This window comes from Antechinus flavipes, chromosome 1 (assembly GCF_016432865.1).
Source record: "Antechinus flavipes isolate AdamAnt ecotype Samford, QLD, Australia chromosome 1, AdamAnt_v2, whole genome shotgun sequence".
NCBI lineage: Eukaryota > Metazoa > Chordata > Mammalia > Dasyuromorphia > Dasyuridae > Antechinus > Antechinus flavipes.
The window spans coordinates 585,961,731-585,989,394 of NC_067398.1; the positions used below are offsets into that span (position 1 = coordinate 585,961,731).

The 27,664-nt window shown below is 36.4% G+C and overlaps 1 protein-coding gene across 2 annotated transcripts in view; it reads right to left on the reverse strand.

Moving 5' to 3' along the window:
- Positions 1-27,037, reverse strand: part of SNX31 (sorting nexin 31) — a 76,960-nt gene extending 49,923 nt beyond the window's left edge. The window contains exons 1-5 of one of the 2 annotated variants that reach the window (XM_051970933.1): positions 26,543-27,037; positions 26,361-26,435; positions 18,567-18,681; positions 16,792-16,856; positions 2,239-2,349 (exon numbers count right to left, since the gene is read on the reverse strand). In XM_051970933.1, coding sequence (XP_051826893.1) covers positions 2,239-2,349; positions 16,792-16,856; positions 18,567-18,681; positions 26,361-26,435; positions 26,543-26,608 — 432 coding nt within the window. In that variant the 5' untranslated portion in view covers positions 26,609-27,037. The remainder of the gene's footprint in view (positions 1-2,238; positions 2,350-16,791; positions 16,857-18,566; positions 18,682-26,360; positions 26,436-26,542) is intronic. The other variant, XM_051970931.1, reaches the window with a different exon arrangement.
- Between the last annotated feature and the right edge of the window lie 627 nt (positions 27,038-27,664).

Here is a 27,664-nt window from a genome sequence, read left to right on the forward strand (position 1 = left end):
CCTGAAAAATTATCTACTCTCACTTTATAGATGATGAATTTGAAATGAAAAACTTACACATAGGTTGAATAAGTAGTAAGAAGCAAAGTCAAGATTTGTATCTAGGTCTTTTGATAATAACTCCAATGTTCTTTCCTCTATTCTCTACTATTAGAGGACTTTGCCTTTTATTATGACACAAGAGATCACAAAATAAATACCTAGATAATATATAGAATAGCACTTTCTACCATTAAAATAAGTGCATTTATACAAAATAATATTTAACAGAGCTTTATGAACTAGCAAAGATGCTAAGAGATGAGAACTTGTAGATGACACTGCTGGTGAAGCTATGAATCAGCTTGACTATTCTTGAAAACAATGTGGCATTATGCAATGATAATTACTCAGTCATACATATTTTCTTATTCCATTATTGGGCCATTAAAACAAGGCATTACTAATTGCAAAAAAAAAAAAAAAAGACTTAGATGGACTAAAACCTTTGGAGTAATATTCATGCTAATGCTAAAAACAAAATATGTCCCCAACAATTGGAGAATGCTTAAAACATATTATGGCCTATGAATCTAATAGAATATTATTTAAGTGTAGAAATAAAAAATATCAAGAATTCAGAAGAACATGATAAGACTTAATGATGGTCATTGTGGGAATTTTACTTAACTATGCATATTTGTTACAGGGGTTTTATTTTTCTTATTTTTCTCCATGGATGGGAGAGAAAGAAGTAAAAATATTAACCAAAAAAATCACAAGTGAAAGTAAAATAGATTTTGAATAGATATTAAAATATTAAATTAAAAATTTTAAACCATTGGCACTATGAAGCCTAGACAATAAAGAAAAACCCCCAAAGTACTTCACAGACATGTTAAAAAATATTAATGGTAGTTATTTGAGTCTTTTGTCATTTATGCTGAATTATATTGTTTCAAATGATTCTATAAATTTAAGAAATGATTCTGTAATGTAAGTTTAAATGATGGCAATATTCATTATTGCAATAAACTCATATCATTTGTGTTAAAAAGAAAGGAAAAAAAGAAAAAGAAAAATAGAAGAGCAAAGAAAGGACATCATACACAATAAGTAGAACAATATAAATGAAGTTAACAAAATTCTGGTCAAATCCAATGGTTTAGATTGGTACATTACTATCCAAGTTAATGGATATAGCTTCTTATTTTATAAACTATCTTCCACTTCTTTATCACTTGTAAGGGGATTGAAGGGAGAGGATATATATTGAGAAGTGCCTTTTGTGTAAAAAAAATTATTTTTTAAAAAAATTGTTTCACATCTGATCCCTTCCCTACCTCTTTTCATGCCTTTGTGTTATACCTCAGGCCACTAATCTACTTTTGCTATCCTTGGTTTAAGTTCTGGTCTCATCCTTATAGTAATTTGATTTAAGATCATTAAAGCTCTTTCCATCTTATCTTTTGAGCCCTCAGGAAATTAGAATGAAAGCAAAGTATGATATGTGTGGATAGATTCAGGCAGATAAAAGCAAAGAAACATTGGTTTCAGGGATCTTTGCCAAGAGAACAGTGGGTAGAGTGTTGGATTTGGAGACAAATACCCAAATTCAAATCCTGCTTCAGGGTTTGTGTACTATGTGAGCCCTACTAAGTCACTTCCTCCTCTTCTAGCCTCAGTTTCCTCAATTGTATAATGGAGATAATAATAATAATAGCACTTATCTTATGGGGTTGTAAAGATTAAATGAGGTAACATATGTAAACGTCCTTTATACAAATGCAAGCTATTGTTATTTCTATAAGATGGGGGCCTACTTCTCAATTTTCTCAAGCCCTTCCTACGATCACTTCAAATATTACTACCTCATTTGTGCATACTTCCAGTAGCTAGTCTTCCTTCTTTGTGATCCTTTTAGGTATTCTCAGAGCACTTTATAAGCTATTCCAGTTTCAATCTAACAACAACAGAGGAAGGTTCAAGGAAAAGATCCCTAAAATTAGCTTGACATGAATGTTGAAGGTGAAACGTTTCCCTAGTGAGGAACTATAATCACAAAGCTCAGAAAATCCAGACATTTGAACAACAATGAATATTTGGGGGGGGGGGGGAGAAATGGAGGGGAGGGGGAGTAATATAGTAAGTGTCTATAAATAAACTGTAAGTGAATTTACCATTTTAGATTATTTTTAAACTCAATTTTTTCTACAGAATTATGAATTTCACAGGTGGTACCTAGTAGCCATTGGTTACCTCTAGGACTCTTTCAGTGGTGTCGGAGGTTAGAATTTCAATTCTCATACTCTTTCCATCAGGAAGAAATACATCCAGAAATACTTTCTTGGTGGTGATTTTAAATGTATCCTGCAGTCAAAAAGAAATTAAAATAAGCTCCACAAAATCGTTCCCTCATTTTCTGTGTATAAGTTCCTCCTGTCCTCATCTTTCACAGGATAGGATATATCTGTAGGCAGGTAGGAAGCAAGTAAACTCAGTACTGCTTGGTGGCAGTGATTTATTCTATGTAAGTAAGGAAGATGATGGGATATAGGTGATATTAGTTTTTTTCTTTTTCTAACTCCCTTTGGATTGATGGCTTTTGTGTTTTACATGTCTTTTTTTGTCTTTTTCATCAAATAATATTTATTGACTGCCTATGTGTGATATTTTCAAATAAATACTAAACAGAGCAAAATAAATATTCAGAAAATTATCTCTTCTGGAGACTTAAAAGTTCAAAATGATAATATCTTTATATACCAAGAATGAAAAAATTCAGAAAACTGAACAAAGATCATTGATTTTTAAAAAGGGCTACATTGTTGATTTTTAAAACTGAAGTTTTATTGTTGCCTTTTGTTTTCACACCAGATATTTTCCCATAGTACCTTCCCCTCTCATACAGAGGGGGATACCCCCCCACACATAAACACACACTGAAGCCTCCCATGTAACAGAGAAAACTATGGATGAGTCCTCAAAAAATCTTGACATAAGAAAGGATCTAGTGTAACTCCTACTTGAAGTAGTAAACCCTTTTAGAACATTTTAAACAAAATATTCTTAGATTTTATTTACTCATTAATCATAGTCTAGAGGATAGGAAAAAATGCCTGTTAGGAATAAACAAACAAATCCCTGAAGTCAGGAAGACCCAAATTCAAATTCTATCTCAGATACTTAATTGTGTGATCTTGAGTAAGACATTTAACTTCTACCTAAGTTTTTCTCTACTGGCCCTTATTTCCCAGGATTGTGAGAGCAAATGAGTTAATATTTATAAAGTACTTAGCCTAGTCTCTGACACATAACAAACACTGAATACTTATTTCTTTCCTTCCATCATAAGATGATAATGATATTAATAATACAGTACCCTCAGGCTTAAGTCTTCTTTTGGGTCAAGTCACCAGATACTCTGCCAAAGTGGGGATATAGGAAAAAAAAGCTAATAAACTAATAATTTAATGAGTAGGGCAGCATGTAAATAACAAAATATACAAACAAGATAATAGAATAAATTAGAGATAATGAGGGAAAGCACTAGCATGAAGAGAGATCAGAGAAAGGCTTATTGTTGAAGCTGGAATTTTATCTGGTCCTTGAAAAAGGTCAGAACATACAGGGAGAAATTGCAATGATGGGGGAATAGCTAATGAAAACATCTGGAGAATAAACTGATGCCAAGTGAAGTGAGTGGAATGAAGAAAATATGATACACAGCAACAATAGGATTATACAATGATCAATTTGGATGGACCATAGCTCTTTTCAACCACAAGGTGATTCAGACCAGTTCCAGTGGTCTTGTGCTAGAGAGAGCCATCTGCATCCAGAGACAGGACCTTGGGAACTGAGTATGGATCACAACATGGTATTTTTACTTTTTATTGTTGTTTGTTTGCATTTTGTTTTCTTTCCCATTTTTCCCTTTTGGATCTTATTTTTTTTTCTGCAGCATGATAATTATAAAAATATGCATAGAAGAAATGCACATGTTTAACATACATTGGATTACTTGCTATCTAGGAGAAGGGGTGGGAGGAAGGGAAGAAAAAATTATAAAAATATGCATAGAAGAAATGCACATATTTAACATACATTGGATTACTTGCTATCTAGGAGAAGGGGTGGGAGGAAGGGAAGGTTTTGCAAGGGTTAATGTTGAAAATTATCTATGCATATAATTTGAAAATAAAAAGTTTATTAAAAAAAAAGAAAATATCTGTAGAAAGGGAATAGTGCTGAATTCAAGAAGTAGCAAAGAGCCTTGAGTCTTGGATGATAAAATTAAAGTGGAAAGAAGGGTTCAGGTAATGAAGGAATCTAAAAGCTAAACAGAAGAATTTACCTTTGACTCTCAAGGTAATTTGTATTTGACCCTGTGGAATCACTGAAGTTTATTAAATAGGAAGGTGACATAGTCAGACCTCACTTTAAGGAAAATCTGTTTGACAGCAGCTGAATGGAAGATGGACTGGGGGAAGAGACCCAGATCAGGCAGACCCAGCAGCATGCTATTGCAACAATCCATGAGTGAAGTGTACCAGAATGTTCCAGTGGCCAAGGAGAGAAGGGAGAATATATGAGAGAGTCTGGGGAGAGAAAATCAACAGACCTTGGCAACAAATTGGATATGGCCAGTGAGAGTGAGTAGAAAGTGACATTTAAGTTCTGAGTCTGAGTGACTGAAATAATGGTGGTATCTTCAATAGATATAGGAGAGTTAGGAAGAGGAGAGGCTTTGGGAAGAAATGAGCTCAGTTTTGGATAAGCTGAGTTTAAGATATCTATGGAATAGCCAGTCTGAGATGTCCAATAAACATTTGGAAATGTGAGATGGAGGTTGGGAGAGAGTTAGGGCTCGGTAAGTTAAGTTTGAGAAAGATCGAGGTGAACAGATGAGATCACAAAGTGAAATTCTCTGTAAAATATACAGAGAAGAGGAGAGCCCAGGACAGAGCCTTGGAAAACATCCATGGCTACTAGAAGAATATCCATCAAAGGAAACTGAACAGGAGCAGTCAGATGAAAAGAGAACAAAAATGTAGAAAAAAAAGAATATAAAGAAGAGAATGATGAACACTTCAAAAATTAGAGAAAAGAAAAGGCCATTGGCTTTTGATTAAGAGATCATTGATAACATTGGATAAAGCAGTTTCAATTAAATAAAGAGGTCAGAAGTCAGGCTGCAGAGAATTTAGAAGAGAGTTAGGGGAAAAATAGTAGGGTACTGTTTATAGATGGACTTTTCAAAGAGTTTAGCCATGAAAGGAAAGAGATTTAGGACAATATTTAGCAGGAATGGAAGGATCCAGTGAGAACATAGAATATGAGGATATGTTTGTAGCCAAAAGACAGGAAGATGAAAAAGATCCTCCATTATAATAGGCGTTCTCTATGCTTTCTTATTTATTTATTTTGCTCAATAGTATTTTATTTTTTGACATACATGAAAAAATAATTTTCAGCATTCATTTTTGTAAGACTTTGTGTTCCAAATTTTTTTTCCTTTCTTTCTTCCCCTCTTCCCAAGACTGCAAGCAATCTGATACAGGTTAAAATATGCAATCCTTTTAAACATATTTTCTTATTTCTCATGTTGTACAAGAAAAATCAGACCTAAAGGGAGAAAAACCATAAGAAAACAAACAAAAAAAAAAGGTTAAAATACTATTATGCTTCCTTATTTAAATCATTTAAGTAACAGGGCTCTTCACCCAATAAACTGCCCAAGAATTCTAGGGTTCTCCAGTTTTTCAACTCCAAATCTTTTCCTTTCTCCACTGTAGACTGAAACAGTGCTAAGCCCAGGAGGCAGTCATTGCCTTTTCATTCTTAGCTTCCCATATATAGATAAAATGGCAAAGCTGGAAGAAGTTTCTTGTTCCTTATAAATACTATTCATAAATAGTTACGAACATTATTATATACATTTTACAGATGAAGAAACTGAGGTTTTAAGGCATGAAGTCATTTGCCCAGGGTCATATTTCTAATATCAGAGTCAGAATCTCCTGGCTTCAAAACCTAAAAGGTTAGCCAAAAATAAAAACATTCTGTACACACACACACACACACACACACACACACACAGACACACACACATTCAGACCTATGTTACATATACACACAAACATTTACATATGATAAATATAGTATCCTTTATCATCACCTCTAAAATATTTTCCAAATTCCTGGCTGCAGACCACTGATTTTTACTGTTCTACAAAACTTGAGTTATGTCTTAAAAATCCATAAACTTCAAAAACAGACTGTTCCTATGCTCCACTCCTCATAACACAATTTGCTCCCCTGTAGCACCTCCCTCCTTGTCCCTTGAGCACAGAGAACATAGTCAAGTTAAAGAGGTCTAAACTAGAAACATGAGATATTTTATTGGTCCACAGTATACTTTGGTTTGGGAAACACTGTCGTATTTTAACATAGTTGGATGTTACATAATTACTCTTTGAATAAATGAAAGAAAAAGCCTTTTATTAATTGTTTACTTACTATATGCCAAGTACTGTACTAAGAGTCTAAGAAACAAAAAACTAAAGTGTATTGTATATATAATAATTTTTAAAATGTGTATTAATTTTATTACTAATTTTTAATTACTAAATTAATTTTGGTAAGTATTAAATTATTGATTTAAAATATTTATTAATATAAAAACAAAAGGGAAATTATATATATTATATATATATATGAATTGTGTATACATAAATATATATGTGTGTATATATGTATGTATATATAGTATGTGTGTGTGTATGTGCATATATATATAGGCTTAAAGAGACATGATGTGGAAAATTGCTAGGATGATGAGTGTAGTCATAGGGTTGAAGATTGGACTACTTTCTCCAGACACAGCTAGGTGGTGCAGAGACACATTTATTAAGCACTTATTATATGCCAGGCACTGTGCTAAAAGCTTACAGATATTTTTCCATTTGGGACTTGCAACAGTCCTTAGAAGTAGATGCTATTATGATTCCCATTTTACAGATTCCCATTTATAGAAAACTGAGGGAAACAAGTTAAGTAGTTTACAGAGAGTCATACAGCCAGTAATTGTCTGAGATCAATTTGGATTCACAACACCACCAAAATTAACTTACAGATTTAGTGATATATCAATTTGACTATCAAGAAGACACTTTACAGAGCTAGACAAAATAATAATAAAATTCATTTGGAAGAACAAAAGAGATTATCAAGGGAAATAATGAAGAAAAAAAGGAGGAATTAATGGGAAAGAAACTTCTAGACCTCAAATTATATTATGAAAGTGTAACAAAATTATTTTATGTTAGTTAAAAAAATAGAGAAGATCAATAGAACAGTCTTGGTAAGGAAGAATCAGAAATAACTAAACTCAATATAACCTCATATTCATTAAACTCAAAAACATAAATTACCTTAGAAAGACGTTCCCAACTAATAAGAACTGTTGACAGAATTGGAAAATGGTCTAGCAGAAATTAGATTTAGGCTAATAGCTTACAATATATGCCATGATATATTCAAAACAAAAATATTATCTGAATATAAGCAATCATACTATTTAAAACAGAAGAAAAGATTTGGTGCCTTTCCTGGAAATGGCTAGAAGGTAAATTCTTAACCAAATAGAAGATAAAGGTAATTATAAAAAATAGAACAGATTATTTAAATTATTTGAATTGAAAAGTTTTTGCAGAAACAAAATTGATGCATCTAGGATAAGAAAAAAGTGGTTTCACTAGGAAAAATACCTAGATTAACTATCTCTGAAAAGGATCTTATATCCAAAATATGTAGGCAACTAAATGAACCATTTATGACCAAAAGTCATTCCCCAACAAAGTCAAATGACATGAATGACCAAGTCTCAAAAGAAGTAAAAATTATTAACAATCAGGTGTTACAGTAGATAGAGTGCTAGGCCTAGAAGCAGTTAGAACTCATCATCATGAATTCAAATCTAATCTCAGACATTTACTAGTTGACCCTGGGCAAGTCGATTAACTATTTGCCTCAGTTTCCTCATCTTGTAAAATGAGCTGGAGAGGGAAATGGCAAACCACTCCAGTATCTCTGGCAAGAAAACTCCAAATGGAACCATGATGAGCCAGATATAACTGAAACAGTTCAACAACATTTCTATATGTAATAAAAGTACTTTCTTAATAATGAAGTTCCTTGGGGCAGTGCAGATAGCATCAGCCTTGGAGTCAGGAGGACCTGAATTCAAATTCTGCCTCAGACACTCTAGACTTACTGGCTATGTGACTGAGCAAATCACTTAATTCCAATTGCCTTGCAAATATATATATGTATGTATCCTATCCTTAGCCACCCCAGCTTTAGTGCCTCCTCCTCTCAGCTTTCTCTCCATCCACTCTGTAAATATATTGCATGTACCTAGTTATTTGTCTGTTGTCCATTCCCATTTGAATGTATGTCCTTGATTTCAAGAAAAATGTGGTTTTTTAATGTGTGGTTTTGGCTTTTTTGTTTGTTTGTTTGTTTGTTTTTCATTCTTTGCATCCCCGGTGTTTAGATCAGTGTCTGTTACATACTAAGCACTAATCAAGTTTTGTTGACTTTGTTGACTGAAATAGAGGAGAATATAATTTTCCAAGGCTAATGGTTTCACTTTGCACAGTCACTCAAAACCCAAAAGAACATTCACTGTGGACATGGCTTAATAAACAGGTTCAGAGAGACAACAAGATGGCACAGTGGTTAAAGCAGTGGCAATTAGGAGACAAGTTCAAATCTGGCCCCAGGCACTAGTTGTGAGACTTGAACAAGTCAGTTCATCCTGATTGTCAGACTCCAACTCTCCTATACACATATGCCATAATAAGCTATAAACTAAGTATCCTGAACCCAAAGAAACTTATAGTCTAAAGAAAACAAAACACACATGTGGCCACAGGAAAGAGTGTTAAGTCCAAGATCACATAGCAAATAAGTATCTGAAATTAGATTTTAATTCAGATCTTTCTGACTCTAGTCCTGGCTTCTCCTGCTTAATTATCATTTTTTTCTATATTATTTTTCTCCTTTCTCTCATTGACGGAAACAAATGCTTAAAATTAATCATGGTCAAGTCAAATTACAAAGTCCCATGTTTCTACTGGACCTGTATCCCAAAGAGATCATGAAAAAGGGAAAAGGACTCACATATGCAAAAATGTTTGTGGCAGTCCTTTTTATAGTGGTAAAAACCTGGAAACTGAATGGATGCCCATCAGTTGGAGAATTGCTGAATAAGTTATGGTATATGATTGTTATGGAATATTATTGTTCTGAAAGAAATGATCAGAAGGACAATTTCAGAAAGGCCTGGAGAGACGTACATGAACTGCTGCTAAGTGAAATGAGTAGAATCAAGAGAACATTGTACATTAACAACAAGAATACATGGTGATCAATTCTGATGAACATGGCTCTTTTCAACAATGAGGTGATTCAGGTCAATTCCAACATACTTGTGATGGAGAGAGCCATCTGAATCCAGAGAGAGAACTAAGGGGACTTAGTGTGGATCACAGCATAGTATTTTCACCTTTTGTTATTGTTTGTTTGCTTCCTTTTTTCTCATTTTTTCTTTTTGATCTGATTTTTTTTATGCAGCATGATGAATATGGAAATATATTTAGAAGAAATGCATATGGTTAACTTATATTGGATTATTTGCTGTCTTGGTGGGGTGAAGGAGGATTAAAACTTGGAACAAAGGTGAATGCTGAAAACTGTCTTTGCACGTATTTGGGAAAATAAAATATTATTAATTAAAAAAAACAACAAAGTCCCACTAGTGCCATTTAAGAATGATGGAATATATGTCTGCCATTGAAAATCAATCTAGCTAAGTTTGGAGAGTTCCATCACCAGGTTGGTCAAGATGTGATGAAGGCTTCAGCCTTGGAATCTTCAAGACCATCTAATAATTCAGAGAAAGGTTGTGACTTTTGTTGGCAGAGGATGTGCAAACACTGAAGGAATTATGGACAGTAAACCATTGAAGGAACTAACCTTTAACCTTCATTTCTTTTTTCTCCTTAAAAATAATAAAAAATTACTTAGCTATTACTACCTGCCTCCTAATCCAGGTTCACAAGCTAGGTATTATTCTGGATTTCTTATTCCATTCTCTCTCCTTCTCCACCTTTAAGTCCTATCCTCCCTACCTTTGTAATATTTTTTGTAGGTAACTGCAGTTTAGTGACTTGCCTGGGCAAGATCACATAACTAATAAGTGTCCAAGACCAGATTGAATTCAGGTCCTCCTGCTTCCAGGGCTGGTGCTCTATCCACTGGGTCATCTAGCTGCTCCCATAATATTTCTTATATAACTTGCCTTCTTTTCTCTGACACTGCTACTATCCCAATTCAGGTTCTCATCCCACTTCACAGCTGGATTACTAAAAGAACTCTGATGGGTCTCCTTCCCTCATATTTCTCCCTACTCCAGTTCATCCTCCACCCAGCTACCAAAATGATTTTCTTAAAGCATAGGTTTGACGATAACATTTCCCTATTCAACAAAATCTTCTTATTTCCTCCAAGATCAAATATAAAATCCCATTTGCCTTTTAAAATTCTCTATAACCTTTCTAAAATAGGACAGCTAGGTGGCCTAGAGTAAGGAAGTCAAGTTCAAATATGGCCTCAGATACTTAAAAGCTGTGTGACCTGAGCTAGTCACTAAACCCTGACTAGGGTTCCTCCAATTTTTTCACCTGTAAAATGAGCCGGATAAGGGAATGACAAACTATACCTGTATCTTTCCCAAGAAATCCCCAAATGGTGCTACGGAGTCAGACACAATAACAATGTTGCCTAGATTATGAACAACTCCATAGTTGGTATAGTTCTACATGCATGTTCATCTCTCTTATAATAAATCCAGTTTCAATGCATATCTCATGGTCAGGTGACTGTTTTTAGTTAACAACAAATAACTTGGCTCCTGAATTTTCCAGACTTCTTATATCTCACTCCTTTCCACTTACAACACATAATTCCATTTGGTTCTATGACCTAGCTGTCATTTTTGGATTCAGACCCTATCACTCAGCATGCTAACTATCCCCCTCATGTTTCATTCTCCAGACTTCATCACCATAGCACTGGCCTCCTTGCTTCTCCTACATAACACTTTATCTCCCAAGAGTATGTGTGTGTGTGTGTGTATGTGAGTGTGTGTGTGTGTGTGTATTTTTTTTTAATGACTGTTTAAATGAGCCTAGAATACTCTTCCTCCTCCTCATTTCTACTTCCTATTCTCATAGACTTCCTTCAGATGATCAGCTAACAACCCATCTTTAACAAAAAGACCTTCCCAGTGCTTCCCTCTAGAACTATTCTGTCTTTATCTTGTTTACACAGAGCTGATTGCACTTCCATAAGTGCTCTTGGAGAGCAGGGAGTATTTTTGGTTTGTTTTATTTTTGCCTTTTTTTGCATCCCCAGCACAAAACATAGTGTCTCTCAAAGTACATGCTCCATAAATGCTTATTGACTGACGTGGCAACTCATAGATCTCTTTTTCTCTCATGTATCTTTGACATGAGAACTAAAAGAAGTGTTCATTATTTTTTCAAGTTGGAGAAAAATTTAGACATTTTGAATGGGCAGAATTATCTCCAAATCAAAGCCAACAGAATTTTTTTATCAACATCATTGTTATTACTAACATTTATATTTGCCTTAAGATTAGCAAAGTGCTTGACATATGTTTAACTTATTTGATTCTCACAATCACCCTGTAAGAGATAGATGCTATTATTATCCCCATTTTACAGATGAAGAAGCTAACCCATAGAGGAATTAAATAATTTGCCTACAGTCACATGTTGTTGTTCAATCAATTCAATCATGTATGACTTTTCATAACCTCATTTGGGGTTTTCTTGGCAAATATACCAGAGTGGTTTTCTATTTCCTTCTCCACTTCATTTTTATAGATGAAGAAACCGAGACAAAGAAAGGTTGAGTGACTTGACCAGGGTCACATAGCTAAGAAGTGTCCGAAGCTGGATTTTAACTCAAGAAGATTAATATTCTTGGCTCATTATATAGTATCCCACCTACCTTAGGGAATAGCTAATAAGTATCAGAGGTTATATTTGAACTTAGGTGGCCCTGAATTCAAATTCTACATGATCCCCCTAGATCTACACATCTAGCTGCTTCATACTATTGACTCTTAATATTAATTCTGCAATTCACTAAAACCTCCAGCTCTTTCTCTAATGTCAAGCCATTCTTTTTCCATTTATGAAGCTGATTTTTTAAATTCAAGTTTATACTTGATTTAAGAAAAGATTTCTTCTTATTCAGTTTGGCTCTGTGTCCTAGTTATCAAAATCTATTTGTGTTTGCTTTCATTTTCTGGACTTTACCAACATGAAATATGCCTTCTTCCTCTGCCCCAATCTCCCCTTTACCACTAGTAATTTTCTCTTGGAATTTCTATTTTGAGGAAGGATCCACACAAGCCATCCTTCTTTCTCTGGGTTTTACCTGCCTAGGTACTCATTCTCCATGGAAATGGCTGTTCCATGCCCTAATATCCTTTTGGGTATTCTCTTGCCCCATTAGAATGTGAGCTCCTTGAGGGCACCTGACTGTCACTCTTTTTGTTGTAATTTAAATTCTCAACACATAACACAACATAACATAACACAATACATCACTGACAACATGATAAACAGACAAGATCAAGTACAGATTGCTGGGGTCCTAGAAACCATGTCCTAAGTCTGTGGGATAATTTCAATGAGTCTGTCAAGAAAAATGACCACAGCTTTACTGTTATTTGCCTCTAACTATAATTTAGCATTTCCTTCAATTATTTAACAATATTATTTTGATAAAGTATTCATTAACTTCATCAGACTTCCAAAGGGTCCCAGATATACACAAAAAAGGATTAAGAACTCCCCACCCCTCTAAAATTGCTCCCTACCCTAGACCTATAATTATCTAGCAAAAACCAAAAACTTTTTGATTAAAGACCACATATTTATAGGTACCAAATGTGCTGAAAATATAAAAGCAGCACCAGAGGAGTTGAGATTGGTAAATCCCTTAAATGCATCATGAATCCAGTGGTATGCTGGACCTAGCTTAAAGTAGTTCATGAGAGCAGATTGTTAAATTTTCAGTGTAAACATTCATACCTTAGCAGTTGGTAAATGCTATTTATCAGGGCTTGATTTACTGTTGTATTGACTGTCTAAATTAAGAAACTGAAGGAGAAAATGTTAATAATGAAGATAAGAGTGTATCAATGTACATTTTCCCCCAGAGAACTGTTAAACATTTCCCAAAATACTGCTACGAAAGTCCTGCTCATTGTTTAATATTGCTCTGACCCAACATAGGCTGTCTCCCTCTCATCTACTGTGGGCTTGATTCAGTTACCCAGGGTCTTACAAGAGCTTGCTTTTCTAAACTTAGTCCTCTCTTGTCCTCTCTTGTCCTCTCTAAACAGCCATTCCCATAGGGTGATAGCCACTTGAGCACCTAGACACATAAGGTGATTCAGTAGATACTATGCTGGGTCTGAAATTAGGAAGCCCTAAATTCAAAGTCAGCCATAGACACTTACTACATTAATAGTTTCTCTGGGCAAAACACTTAACCCTTGTTTGCTTTAGTCTCCTCATCTGTAAAATAGAGATAATAATATTGCATTCCTCACATTGTGAGGATCCAATGAGATAATATTTCTAAATTGCTTAGCAGAGAGCCTGGCCATAGTAAATGCTATATAAATGCTATTGGTAGTGGAAATGTTGGTGTTGGTATTATCTAACCCATCTCTGGACCTAATAGTTGAATACTCAAGACTGACAGCTATTTCTATCAAATCCAATAAGTATCTGGGTCTCAGTTTCCATATCTTTTAAATGGAGATAACAGTGGTTTATTCCTCCTAGGGTTGTTGTGAGGATCAAATGAGATAATATTTCTAAAGTGCTTAGTATACTGCTGGGCTATATAAATGCTGCTGCTTTTGATAGTGGCAGTGCCTCTTTCATCCAATAAAATAAGCATTTGGCTCTCAGTTTCCTCATCTGTAAAATGGGGATAATAGTAATACATATTTCCCAGGGTTGTTGTGAGGATCAAATAAGATGATATTTCTTTATTATTATTATTATTATAGCTTTTTATTTACAAGTTATATGCATGGGTAATTTTACAGCATTGACAATTGCCAAACCTTTTGTTCCAATTTTTCCCCTCCTTCCCCCTACTTCTTCCCTTAGATGGCAGGATGACCAGTAGATGTTAAATATATTAAAGTATAAATTAGATACACAATGAGTATACATGACTAAACCATTATTTTGCTGTACAAAAAGAATCGGACTCTGAAATAATGTACAATTAGCCTGTGAAGGAAATCCAAAATGCAGGCAGGCGAAAATATAGGGATTGGGAATTCAATGTAATGGTTCTTAGTCATCTCCCAGAGTTCTTTCTCTGGGTGTAGCTGGTTCAGTTCATTACTGCTTTATTGGAACTAATTTGGTTCATCTCATTATTGAAGAGGGTCACGTCCATCAGAACTGATCATCATTTAGTATTGTTGTTGAAGTATATAATGATCTCCTGGTCCTATTTAAGATGATATTTCTAAAGTGCTTAGGACAGTGCCTGGCTATATAAACACTGGGGTTGTTTTTGGTGGTGATATTTATATTACCTAATCATCGGAACCAACAATTGATAGATCAAGGAAGACAGCCACCTCTATCCAATCCAATAAGTAAATTCGGGTCTCATTTTCTTCCTCTGTAAAATGAGTCCTGTCTTTGAAATCCCTCCGAGCTGTCCCACTATGAGTTTATCAAGCACTTTTAACGTCCAATCACTCACTCCCAGAGATCAGAACTAAAAGAAATGTTACATCTAGCACTAGGTGCTGGTGATACACAAATAGCCATCATGTTTGCTGCTACCTCCCACCAGCATCCCTAAGTGACTGCTCCATTTTACTCCAGTCTGACTTTAGCTCTGTCTTCCTTGCTTCTTCTATAACTTCAGCTCTTATCTCCTTTATTTCTTCCTATGATGAAAACAAATATGCAGTGTTTCTCCCCGTGGGGACCAAGCACTAAAGGACGCCTTCTTTCTCCCCCACCCACCTCCTAATTTTTAACCCTTTTGAAATCTTCATCAAAAGCATCCCCTCAAACCTTTTAAGTTTTCCTTAGTCTCAGTTGGGCTAATGTTGGTTAATAAGAAGATTAAGTGACTGAAAGTTGGGTCCACAGCACAGCTTATTAACTCATTTGAGGAATGGTTTGAATGAATGCTTGGCCATGAAAACAAGGTGGTTATATCTCCCTCTTGTCCTCACATAGTGTCTCTTTGCTTTTTCTCCTGCCCTTCCCCAATCTGAGGCTCAAACTCACTGAAAAACAGTGTTTTTGTGGAGCTATAGTCAGTGTAGTTCTTTGCTATTCAGACAAGCATATGGAAGCCGGCAGAAAAACAGTCAGTCCCTTACATACTATCCGAATGACTAATGTGCTCAGCCAACAGAGTTGTTGGAACCTAGATCTATGGAGAAAGCCAGAGGCTAAGGATGAAGAGAGGATGGTGTTCTCTGCTGCTCAAAACCAGGGAGGAAATGAAATGCTTTTCATTCAACCTGGAATTCACCTTCTCTCTGATGAAGGTAAGATTGTTGAAGGAAAGAAAAACACAAAGATTTCACTTCTCAAAGCCCTCAGATCCATAGAACTGCCAGCTTTTATATATCTTAGTATATTCACTCACTCATTCAGCATTTATTGATCACTGAGTATGTGATCTGATGTTGTACTAAGCTCTTTAGGGATAAAAAGAAAGCCAATCCACAGCCCCTATTTTCCAGGAGTTCATATTCTAATGACAGAGCCAATACATAATTTTTTGCCAAGAAATTCCCCCAAAAAAGAGTTATGGAGCGGTGGATGTGGCTAAGATGACTCAACAACAATAACAAACCCAATCCTCCATCCCCTCACCTCCAAAATTTTAGATGAATCAAAAGAAGCTCAGAGAATTTAAATGACCCAGACAATAGTTTGTAGAGCCAGGATTTGAATCCAGGTCCTGTGTCTCAAACTGAGAGCTCCTTACACTGAACCATAGTATTTGCACTATTAGACTTGCTCCCATGATGCTATGATTCTGAGATGTAGAAGATTTAGACAGAACAAGGTCTCTGCCAACTCGAGAAGGAAGAAAAAGCCAATTAGAATTTCCTACTTCCTAGGATTCAGAGAATTAGAGTATTAGAGTTGAGAGAGGATGTTAGAGGTCATACAGCTAAACTCCCTCATTTGACAAAGGAGAAAACTGAGGATTGGAAAAGTAAAGTGAATTATATATGATCATACATCCTGTTGGAGCAGAACCAATGCTGAAAGTCTGAATTTCTAGCCCCACACTATTCTCTTACATGAAATTTCTTTATTTCTATCAAGCACCTCTAGCCCCAGTGAGGCAAAAGATGAGGAAAAACTCAATCTAAATAAACTATGTCCAAGGGTTTAGATTCTTCAGCCAACAAAATAAATAAAGCACCAACAGCTGAAAGAAAAGAATTCAGTGCAACAATATGCTGATAAATATTTAACAACTGGCTCTCAAAAAAGATACTTGCAACATGCTTAAGTTTCATTTACCTTATAAATATGTGGCTGAAAATTTAACAACCAGCTCTCTTGTTGGTCTAGCATATCACTGGCAATATCTCTAGGCAATTGACAGCCTTCTAAAGAAGGTCAAACTTACCTGCTGCAGCAATTTAAAGAAGCGGATGAAGACTTCACTTTTCAAGATGTTTGGATCCATAGGGACTAGAAAATAATGGACATCAATTGGAGTTAGCATGGGAAGATGAGAGAAACCTGTCCCTGCTTAGCTATAATGTTTTTATTTCACACACACACACACACACACACACACACACACACACACACACACACACACATTCAATGTGAATTTTGAATCTTTACTCAGGTGCTCTAGCAGGAATGGAGTTATCTCTAGCATGACAGTCAAGTAAGCCCAATCCCTTTTGTCTAAATGCAAGTATAAGGCCCTCCTACTGCAGAAAGTTCTCCCTGAAAGATAAACCTGAGAAATCAGATGCTGTCTATAACATTTATTTGGATAAGCCAATTCAATTCTCCAATTATCAGTTTCTTCATCTGCAAAATGGAGATTATGAAACTTGCATTAGCTATTCCGGGGGAATGGGAGGAGAATGTAAACCCATAAATTTAAACCTGGCAAAGATTCCAGAGGCTATCTGGTCCACTTCTTTCATTTTACCAACAAAGAAAGTCTGGCCTGAAAGTCAACAAAAATCTTCAGTCACACAGGTAGTAAGCACAACTTATTAAATGGCTCTGAATTCAGAGCTAGATTTATTTCCACTGGACAGACCATCCTTGTTCCTTTGTGAACCTTCCAATGCTCTGTTCAATTCAACAAACATTTCAAGTCTACTGCACGCATGGCATTGTACCCATGAGTTATTACTACAAGGTAACGCAGTAGATAAAGAGTCAGCCCTAGACTCAGGAAGATCGGAGTCCAAATCCAGCCTCAAACATTTACTAGCTATGTGTCCCTGGGAAAGTTACTTCATCCTGTTTGCCTCAGTCTCCTCACCTGTAAAATGAGCTGCAGAAGGAAATGGTCACTCTAGTATCTGTGCCAAGAACATCTCAAAAGGGGGTCATGAAGAGGGAGGGAGGGAGGGAAAGAGGTAGGGACGAAGAGAGAGAGAGAGGGAGGGAAGAAGGGAGAAAGGGAGAGAGGGAGGAAGGAAGGAAAGAAAGAAGAAAGGAAGGAAGGAAAGAAAAAGGGAAGGAAGGAAGGAAGGAAGGAAGGAAAGAAGGAAGAGAGGGCGGAAGCGGGGGAGGAAGGGAGGGAGGAAGGGAAGGAGAAAGGAAGGAAAGAAGGAAGGGAGGAAGGAGGAAGGAAGGAAGAAAGGGAGGGAGGAAGGGAGGGAGGAAGAGAGGGAAGGAACGAAAAGAAAGAAGGAAGGGAGGAAGTAGGAAGGAAGGAAGAAAAGAAGGAAGGGAGGGAGGGAAAGAGGAAGAAAAGCAGGGAAAAAATGAAAGATAGGGAGAGAAAGGAAGGAGGGAAAGAAGAGGGGGAAGGAAAGTAGAAGAGAAGGAAAGGAGGTAAGAGCGGGGAGAAGGAAGGAGGGAAAAAAGAAAGTTAGAGGGAAGAAACGGGAAAAAATAAAGAGATAGGGAAGGAGGAAAGAAAGGAAGAACCAAGGGAAGATAGGAAAGAAAGAAGAAAGGAAGGAGAGAAAGGGAGAAGGAAGGAAGAAAGGAGGGAAGAAGGTAAGGAGGAAACACTTTTAAAGCAATTACCTTGTGTCAAGCATGGTGCTAAATACTAAGGATTCAAAGAGAAGAATGAAACAGTCCATGCTATAAACAAGATCATGTTCTAACAGGCAAATGGATCACATATAAGAGGAAATAGTGTTACTGCAAGAATTTTAACACCACAAAGGAAAATGTTTTAAAACTCCATATACATACCACTTTGTAGATACTGTTCCAGCTGATCCCTCCTTTCATCAGCCATAGATGTGGTCATTGCGAGATAATACTTTGGTGGAAAAGGAGGCAGGCAATTCCCAAAGATGCGTCTCAGCTGGAAGGTCAAACCATTAAAATTTCAAATTTAGTACACTTCTGAACCAGGTTAAAAAAAACATACACATACTTAACCTCAATTGACTCAGAAAAAAAAATCACATATTGTATGTGTGTGTGTACATATACATATATATGTACATATGTATGTACGTATTTGCATTTAATCATAGCCTTCTTGGGGAAGGAAGGGGCAGGGAAGAATAGGAGAAAAAATAAAATAAAAAGTCCTCACTAGAAAACAAAAGAAAACCTACAAGGAAGCAAAGAATACAATATATAGTGTTTATTATATAGGTTTTCTTGAAATGGAAATTGATTACTTTATATTTTGAGTCCTCTCATGTTCTGCTCTCCACATGACAATTTTTTCTTTTTCTATTTTGTATTTTAAGTTTTAAATAAATTAATCAAAAAATAAAAACACACACAAAATACTACACACAAGCTCAGGGCGAAATTCATCTAAGCACTGAGTCATAACTAGTAATTCTTGTGACTAGTACAGGAAGAAATCATTTGTAGCTACCAGGCAGATAAGACTGCCTAGGGTAGTTATTGCATGGTTTATACAGTGTTGAAGAATTAGCAGCTTTTTGGAAAGCAGAAGGGCAGGTGGGCCATAGGCTGAAATATGAAGAAAAACACCCAGTGTTTTCTAAACTTTAGTGCCCTGAATCAACACACCATTGCCCTACCTTAGTTATTTAACAAGTTCCTTAGATACAAATAGCCTTTTAATAGATTTTTTAAAAAGTGAAAGTAATAATGTTCAGATTTCCTCAAGTTCATCTTTTTTTCTTTTTCTTCCTTATTTTTTCTTTTTCTTTTTTTTAAAAGATCATCAAATTACATAAGTCAACTTGAGGTCAATAGTTTAATTTCCTCCATCCAGAACCACTCAGAAGACAGCTAAAGAAGCATAAATGCTTTGATATAATTTTTACTAAATCCAACGACAGGGTAGCTAGGTATCATAATGAATATAGCACTGGGTTTTGAATTAGGAACTCATGTTTATGAGTTCAAATCTGACCTCAGACATGAGCATGACGCTGGATGAATCACTTAACCTTGTTTGCTTCAGTTTCCTCATCTATACAATAAGCTGAAGAAATGGCAAACCATTCCATTGTCTCTGCCAAGAAAACCCCAAATGGAGTCACAAACAGTAGGCATAACTGAAAGGCAAGAACAAAATCCAATCACTGCTTTCTTTGGTGGGCCTTCATCAGCAAAGCTTCATCTCCATAGAATCATATAGGGACTGGGATTCCATAAAGTAAGAAAAATAATTGAAATTGTATCTTCAGTCATTTGCTTATTTATTGATAAAAACTGAGATGCATCAGTATTTTTTACTAAGAGAAAAAAAAATGCACAAAATCGCTTGGGTCCCTACGAAAGAGGAAGAAGAGGAAAGTCCAACCTGTCACCTCTGAGCTATAAACACCAAACTTGGAGTAGGATTACAGAAGCATAAATTTAGATCTGGAAAGATTATAAGGCTGACGTTGCAAAGCTCAACCCTTAGAGATCATCTAGTCGCCCCTCCTTACTGGGCATATAAGGAAACTGAGACCTAGAAAAGTTAAGTAACTTGCCCTGAAATCATACAGGTAATAAATAAGTAGGATAGCTGCTATTGCCCCTATTAAAATCTATCCTACTTTGGTCTTATTGAGCAAAATTTTAAGCCATATATAAAATAACTTAGGCTGAATGGAGACAAGAGTTTGAATTAAAATAGAAAAATGATTCTATATATCATGTGTATAGTGCCCCATTGCTCTCTATCAGTTAGATGACTATGGCATTTAAAAAAAAAAGCGAGCGAGACAGCTGAGCATTATAGATAGATATAGATATAAGATTCTTGACACCATGAAGATCTGGACTCAAGTCCTGCTTTTCGGTGACTCTGGGCAAATCATCTGACCTCTCAGTGCTCCATTTCAGGAGATCTAATATTTTAAATGACTTTTATTAAACCTTTTGTTAAACAGGGCTCCTGAAACTTTTTCTGGGCTTAAATATATGAAATTCAGATTTCATGTAAATAGTTTTGTTTCTGATAAACAAAAATGAAGCACATTTTATAGGAACACTCAAAGAAATAAAAGGGGAAAGGAGTGAAACTATAAAAGTCCCACATTTGAGGGGGTCTTTAGAGTTAAGAACTCTTAATACGATTCAAATAGAAACTAAAAAAAAAATTCTTGTCTCATTTGCATCCTATTTATTTCTTGATTAACTGATATTTAAAAGGTAATTGTCTGCCTTAGCATCTGTTCATAAAAGTCACAGATGTTTCCCAAATTGACTCTAATCTAATGAGTAGCATATAGTGCATGCATCAGCAAATTTGGCTCTGTTGTCAGGCTGTTATAAAGCAAGTCTGCCAAAGGCACATCATGTGGGACAGAGAGGTCAGATGCTAAGTCGACAATCATTCGAATTTCGATACTGGTTCCTCGCTGAAATCCCCTCTAGTCAGTCTTACAGCTTAAGCTAGCTGCTTAAAGAATTTTCAAGCACTATCCTCCACTACCAATACAATATTAGTCTGAGTGGGAAGACAAACACACTATAAATATCTGGGCACTCTACTTAGCCAAAAGTTAATCATTAACTTCACAAGTTCTTCAAGTTTTCAAAATTGGGTATTTTTCAGGAGTTTCAAAAGAACCATTAGTTTCATCCTCAATAATCAGTTAAGAATCAGATAGTTCTAGAACTCAGTTCAATTTATCTTTCAAAAACATTTGAGAAGATCCCTGAAAATAGTTGCTCTTTCATGATTTAAAAATTATTTGTTGCATTGTTTTCAAGAACAAAGATGTGGATATTGAAATCTCATTGTAATACCTTGAGCCCACTGCTCAATAACCATAATGCCATGCTGTGCTGTTTATATGAAGATAATACTATTGACCTGCCATCAAAAGGACATGTGCTGTGATTGTCCTATTGACCATCCATCTGGCAGCAGAGATGAATTGTGCTATGTCTCATTTTCTGTCCCCAGAACAATTTTAAATCATTAAGGATTGGGACTATGTCAGATTACATTGTATATTTCCTAACACTTGAGCCATCCATACCATCTCACCTCATGCCCCTTTTTAAACAGAAGTACATTTTTGTGAGAGTTAACTTCACATAAGCATGTCATCTGAAAACAGAGTTTTTGTCATCATCAACAAATATGTATTGAATTTTTTGGAGGGTCACCACAAGATAGTGAAAACAGAGACCCTACATATTTCCATCTTTCCTACATATTTTCCATATTTAGATACTTCCATCTCTGATGCTTCCTACCTTTGTGATACTTCATGTCCCTGAAACTTAATTTCCTCTTCTCTATAAAAGGGAGGAATTAAAGAAGATGGCCTGTGAAGTTCCCTGTAGTTTATATCTATGACCCAATGACTTCTCTTATAATAGGATAATGGCTTGGGAACACAAGGAAGCACAAGATACAATTATTATCCTAAAAAGACTTTCAAACTTCGTTGAGATAGAATGTAGACATAAAAGAATAAATAACATTACAAGTAGTGTATACTGAATAAGGGATCCAAACATTAAGTGGAACAGAGAATAAGAATCAATTACCAAGAGTTGGAGTAATATTGAAGGAGATCTCAGAGAGTAGGTGGTTATGTAAGATGGAGTAAGGGATAGATAAGCAGAGGTATTGAGAGTGATTTTTTTTTTTTCCCAGAAGGACAGCTTGATCAAAGATAAAGCAATAGGAATTCTCTTGACTTGTTCAGAGAAAAAGAAATGGGAAAATTTGAATGAAGTAGAGGGTCTAGTTATAGAGAGGAAAAGATAGGGTCCAACTGTCAAATCAACTATCTTATATGAGGATTATGAATTTGGTACCATTTAGCATCATACATTGAAAAAAAAAAGTATGATCTGCTGAAAGTGTCAATATTTTATTTAAGTGGGGGGGAAGGGGAGGTATAACACCGGACCTTGTACTCACAAAAAGATCTTTAAATTTAGAGAGAAGGCTCCCTCAAATTTTCTATGAGTTATATTTCTGTTTCTGTAAACCAATATTGTGCTTGCTTTTAACACACCCACAAAACCACCCCCATCCATACCCACACATATCAAACACAGTATTAAATGCTCATTTTGAATTCATGGTCCACAATTCTGGATCTTTTGCCTGTTATTTATTTCTCTACATATAATTTTTGAAGCCAAATCATTTTGTCATTTTCATTGAATTTTAGTGCTAGAAGAGACATTTTATAATACCTCCTGATGAGCTGGAGAAGGAAATGGCAAACGATTCTAGTATTTTTGCCAAGGAAGACACAGATTGGGTCATGAAGAGTCAGATACAACTGGAATGATTTGATTAGATGACTAAATACTATGGGCATTTCCAAAAAGTTATATAGCACTTTTAGATTTACAGAACATTTTTAGTTGACTCTCACCACAACTATATAAAGCAGGAGCTATTATCATCCCCATTTTACAGAAGAACTGAGTGAAAAGTTCAATGATTTGTTCAGGATCATAGTCAACAACTGTCTGAGGCAGGATTTTCAGGTTTTCCTGATTCCTCATCCATCACTTGGCAGTATATTCAGAAATGACTGTGACATAAAAAATGAAAGGTATTTTAAAATCTCATATTAAGAGAAGAATTATTTGAATCTTTACTTCTTGTACTGATAATTTTGTCAATTCTGAAAGCTACTTATAAACTATTCATTCTGGAAGAATAGAAAGAGAAGAAATTTACACCAATAAGACAAAGAAATCCTTGGAACTATGCTCAAAAAGTTATCAAACTATGCATACCCTTTGACCTAGCAGTGTTACTACTGGGCTTATATCCCAAAGAGATCTTAAAGAAGAGAAAAGGACCTGTATGTGCCAAAATGTTTATGGCAGCCCTGTTTGTAGTGGCCAGAAACTGGAAACTGAGTGGATGCCCATCAATTGGAGAATGGCTGAATAAATTGTGGTATATGAATGTTGTGGAATATTATTGTTCTGTAAGAAATAACCAGCAGGATGATTTCAGAAAGGTTGGAGAGACTTACATGAACTGATGTCGAATGAAATGAGCAGGGTCAGGAGATCATTATACCCTTCAACAACAATACTATATGATGATCAATTTCTGATGGACATGGCCCTCTTCAACAATGAGATGAAACAAATCAGTTCCAATAGAGCAGAAATAAACCAAACCAGCTAAATGAGTGTGAACCACTACATAGAATCCCCAATCCCTCTGTTTTTGTCCATCTGCATTTTCAATTTCCTTCACAGGTTAATTGTACACTATTTCAAAGTCCGATTCTTTTTGTGCAGCAAAATAACTATATGGACATGTATACATATGTCGTATTTAACATACATTGGTCTACCTGTCATCTGGGGGAGGAGGAGAAGGGAAGGAGGGAAATGTTGCAACAAAAGGTTTTGCAACAGTCAATGCTGAAAAATTACCCATGCATATATCTTGTAAATAAAAAGTCATAATAAAAAAAGACAAAGAAATCTTCCAGATGGATGTTGCAAAGAAAATTGTTACTTTAGGACTGAGAAATATTGCGCCCCACTGTTGGATATCTCTTAACATCCATTTTAGTATCCACAGGAAGCATGGCCAATTTTATTCATTAAATGCCACGTAAATATTCTAAATCCCTAATTTAGAGCTCCTAAAGCAGAAAAAGCAAGGGAAAAAAAATGATGGAGCAGAGATTTACCATCATCTCTCTTTTCTTTTGTTTCCAGATAGAATGAAAGAACCTCACAACTGCCGCCCACCAGATAATTTTTATCTGGGGCTATTGGCTATGCAGAGACCTATTCAGAAATTCTTCAAGATGTTTCCTATTGGCTGCCCTGAAGGTAGAGTTTCTCATTATGCTATTCTACAGGTATACACTTGAATGTGTCCCTGCTATATGACCCAAATCCCTAAAAGTCAACAATATGCATTAAGTACCTACTATTTCTAGAGCACTGATCTGACCTCTTGACTCCCACATTCCCAGTGACTATTTGGTTTTCACATTATTGACATTAAAACATTTCTAGAGCCAGTCATACACATCTTGGTCAAAAGCACTTAACAATATTTCAATTTTCTGAATCCACAATTTATAAATCACCTATCACAAAGAATCATATCACCATTCTCATCACCCAAACACATTTCATACTAATATATTTCATACTAATATACTTAAACCTGTTTTCCAAAATACAATAAAATAAATGCTTTCTTTAATCAATTACCTCAATTTATGTGTGTGTCGTGTGTGTGTGTGTTTTTTTTTTTACCCCACCAGATTAGGAAAACGAAATGACAGATGGGCAATCCTAAACCCAGAAATAAACATCTGTTACAACAAAGTAAAGTAATTGCCAAGAGCCTAAATATCATCCTGATCAGTCATTCTTTTTGGCTTGGGCATTCATACTTGTCAGTACTTGAATATTATGAATATGACCACCAGAAAACAAATAATAAGGACACACCTGTTTAATGGGAACTTAAGGAACTCTGTACAGGAAGAAAGATAAACACCAACATATACAAGGTTCCCAGTTTGGGGCTACTATATCTATGTGGAAAAAATTTGGTGCAGGCAATTTGCTCATTTTAAAAAGTGGCACAAAAAAAATGGCACTATTCAAAGGTAATGAGGAAGGAATAGGAAATCTAAGTCTTTAAAATAAGCTGTGTCTCAGGAGTAGAGCACAGGCCTGGGAGTCAGAAATCGTGGGTTCTCTTCCTAATACAAACACTTCCTCACTAACTCAGATAGAGTAACCCTGTACACCTGCCTGTTTAGTAATTTCTAAAAGGCATTACATACACTTTCTGGCCAGAAGAAGATGGCCATGGTTCATCCTGGTACCTGAGAGGAATCCAGGTCATTCACACTATCAAATGAAGTAAGGTATATATATATACCTATATGCTATGTACATCTTGAAAGTGTTATTTAAATGTCAGGAAGTTATTAGAAGGCCAAGATCGGAATCTCCTTCTGTCATTCACCAGAAATATGACCTTGGGAATTACAACCTCCTCAAGATTCTGTTCCTTCATCTGTAAAATTCCTATTCTCGATCATGCCCCTCTTCCTTTTTCACAGATGAGAAAACTGAGACCTGAGTAAGTTATATTTTACACAGGTCACACAGATAAAGAAGGCAGTAAGGAGAGCAAATGTTAAGTCAAAGTATCTGTATGTAAATATAAATTGGCCGAGCCAATCAGCTGGGGAAAAAAATTCCCTGCCCTATTTCTCCTTCCCCACCCAACTTGCGCCTTCCCAAGGGGACTTATTTTATTAATTTTATATTTTAATATTTGAGTAATTAAGTCCAGTCCTAGTGCCAAACTGCAGAAAGGCTTCTGGCCCAAGAGTTGTTGCCATGACCCACTGAATGCCAACTTCTGGTGACCCACCTTAGTTCTTGAGCCCCTTAGGTATCCAAACTCTCCACTTCCCATCCCCCATTCCCCATATCAAAGTGGAAAGCAAAGTCCTATATCCTTAGTCAAATTCCAGACCCAAAGTGCAGGAAGATTCCTGGGCTATAGGAAGGTGGTCTAGCTTTGGGGGACGCCCTTGGTTCTCGAACCCTTTGGGCACTCCCCCTCACGCTCACCTGTTCGTTCCAACGATGCAGCTGGCTGTAGCGCACCTTGCAGAAGAGGAATCCTTCCAGGTACACCGAGTACAGCTGAAATCACACAGATAAACAGACATACATACGTTAACTGTGAAAAAGAAGTCAGGCAACCTGGTCTGAATTTTTCCCGTCTCACCCTAGCCCCAGGATTCACGCACCACGTAGCGACCCCCTAATGTGTCCAGCCGCTGCTGGGACACTGGGATGCTGAAGTGCATCTTCATGCTGCTTGGCGGAGTTAGCCGGTCGCGGTGGCGGAGCTGGGGCTCGCGTTCCTTTTCTTTTCCGGGACCCTACGCTGCACTGAATGCCTGGGTGCCAGCTACATACAGCCTTTGCATGCCCACGGGAGGGCGGAGCGGGCCTTTCTTCTCCTCCCCTGAGAGAAGGGGGTCGGCCCCAGGTGATGCGGACAACACCGGGCTGGAGCCCCGCCTCTTTTCCCCAGCTCCGCCAGGCGATTGAAAGAAAGGGTGGGGTGGGAGCTGAGTCTGAGGCTGGCACGGCTATTGCGTCTGTCCCCTAGAAAAATCAAAACTCCGGGGACTAGTTTGGAGAATTGTCCAGGGCAAAGAAGTGGACAGTATGCTGATTCCCATCCTTATCCATCTCCCACTCTTGGTGTTGGGCTGCTGAAAAGACAAAGCTTACTCCAGACCAATCTGAGCGAACAAGTATTTATTAAACACCTAAGAACAGCTGTGTCCAGGGACGATTATAAAAAATAAACCAAAAAACCCTAACAATTGCGTAGTGCCCCAGGGAGCTTACTTTGTTCTGAAGTCTCCCAGCGTCAGGAGAGATCTACTTCCACTTGCTCCTTAGTCCTGGTCAGGGTCTCTAGAAAGTCGTGATTGGGTATGGCTCAGTAATGCCAGAAAGTTCATTTCTAGATAGTCTGCTATGATCTGGCCCTTTTTCTTAGTTTTGTGTGGAACCAGTGAACTGTTGACCATAGACTTAACAGGTAGTCACTAGAATTTAATCTCCTTGAGGAAATAACTAATTCAGATTTTGTTTTGCTTTTTTATTTGTATCTTTCTATTCTTAGAACTTTATATAAGGCCTTGCATTACTTTCTGAATTGAATTGAAAATTAAGTCCAATGAGACTTAAGGGGACCATACAAACTTGTTATATTTCAAATTTTATTGCGTGATTGAAAGGCCCTCCTCCTCTTGAATCCCTGCTGAGGTCTTAGAATGGAAATCGGAAGATTCTTTCCACCAAAGAATTGTGTCACTTAACCTCTCTCCATTCAAAGTCCTCATGGAGTTGGA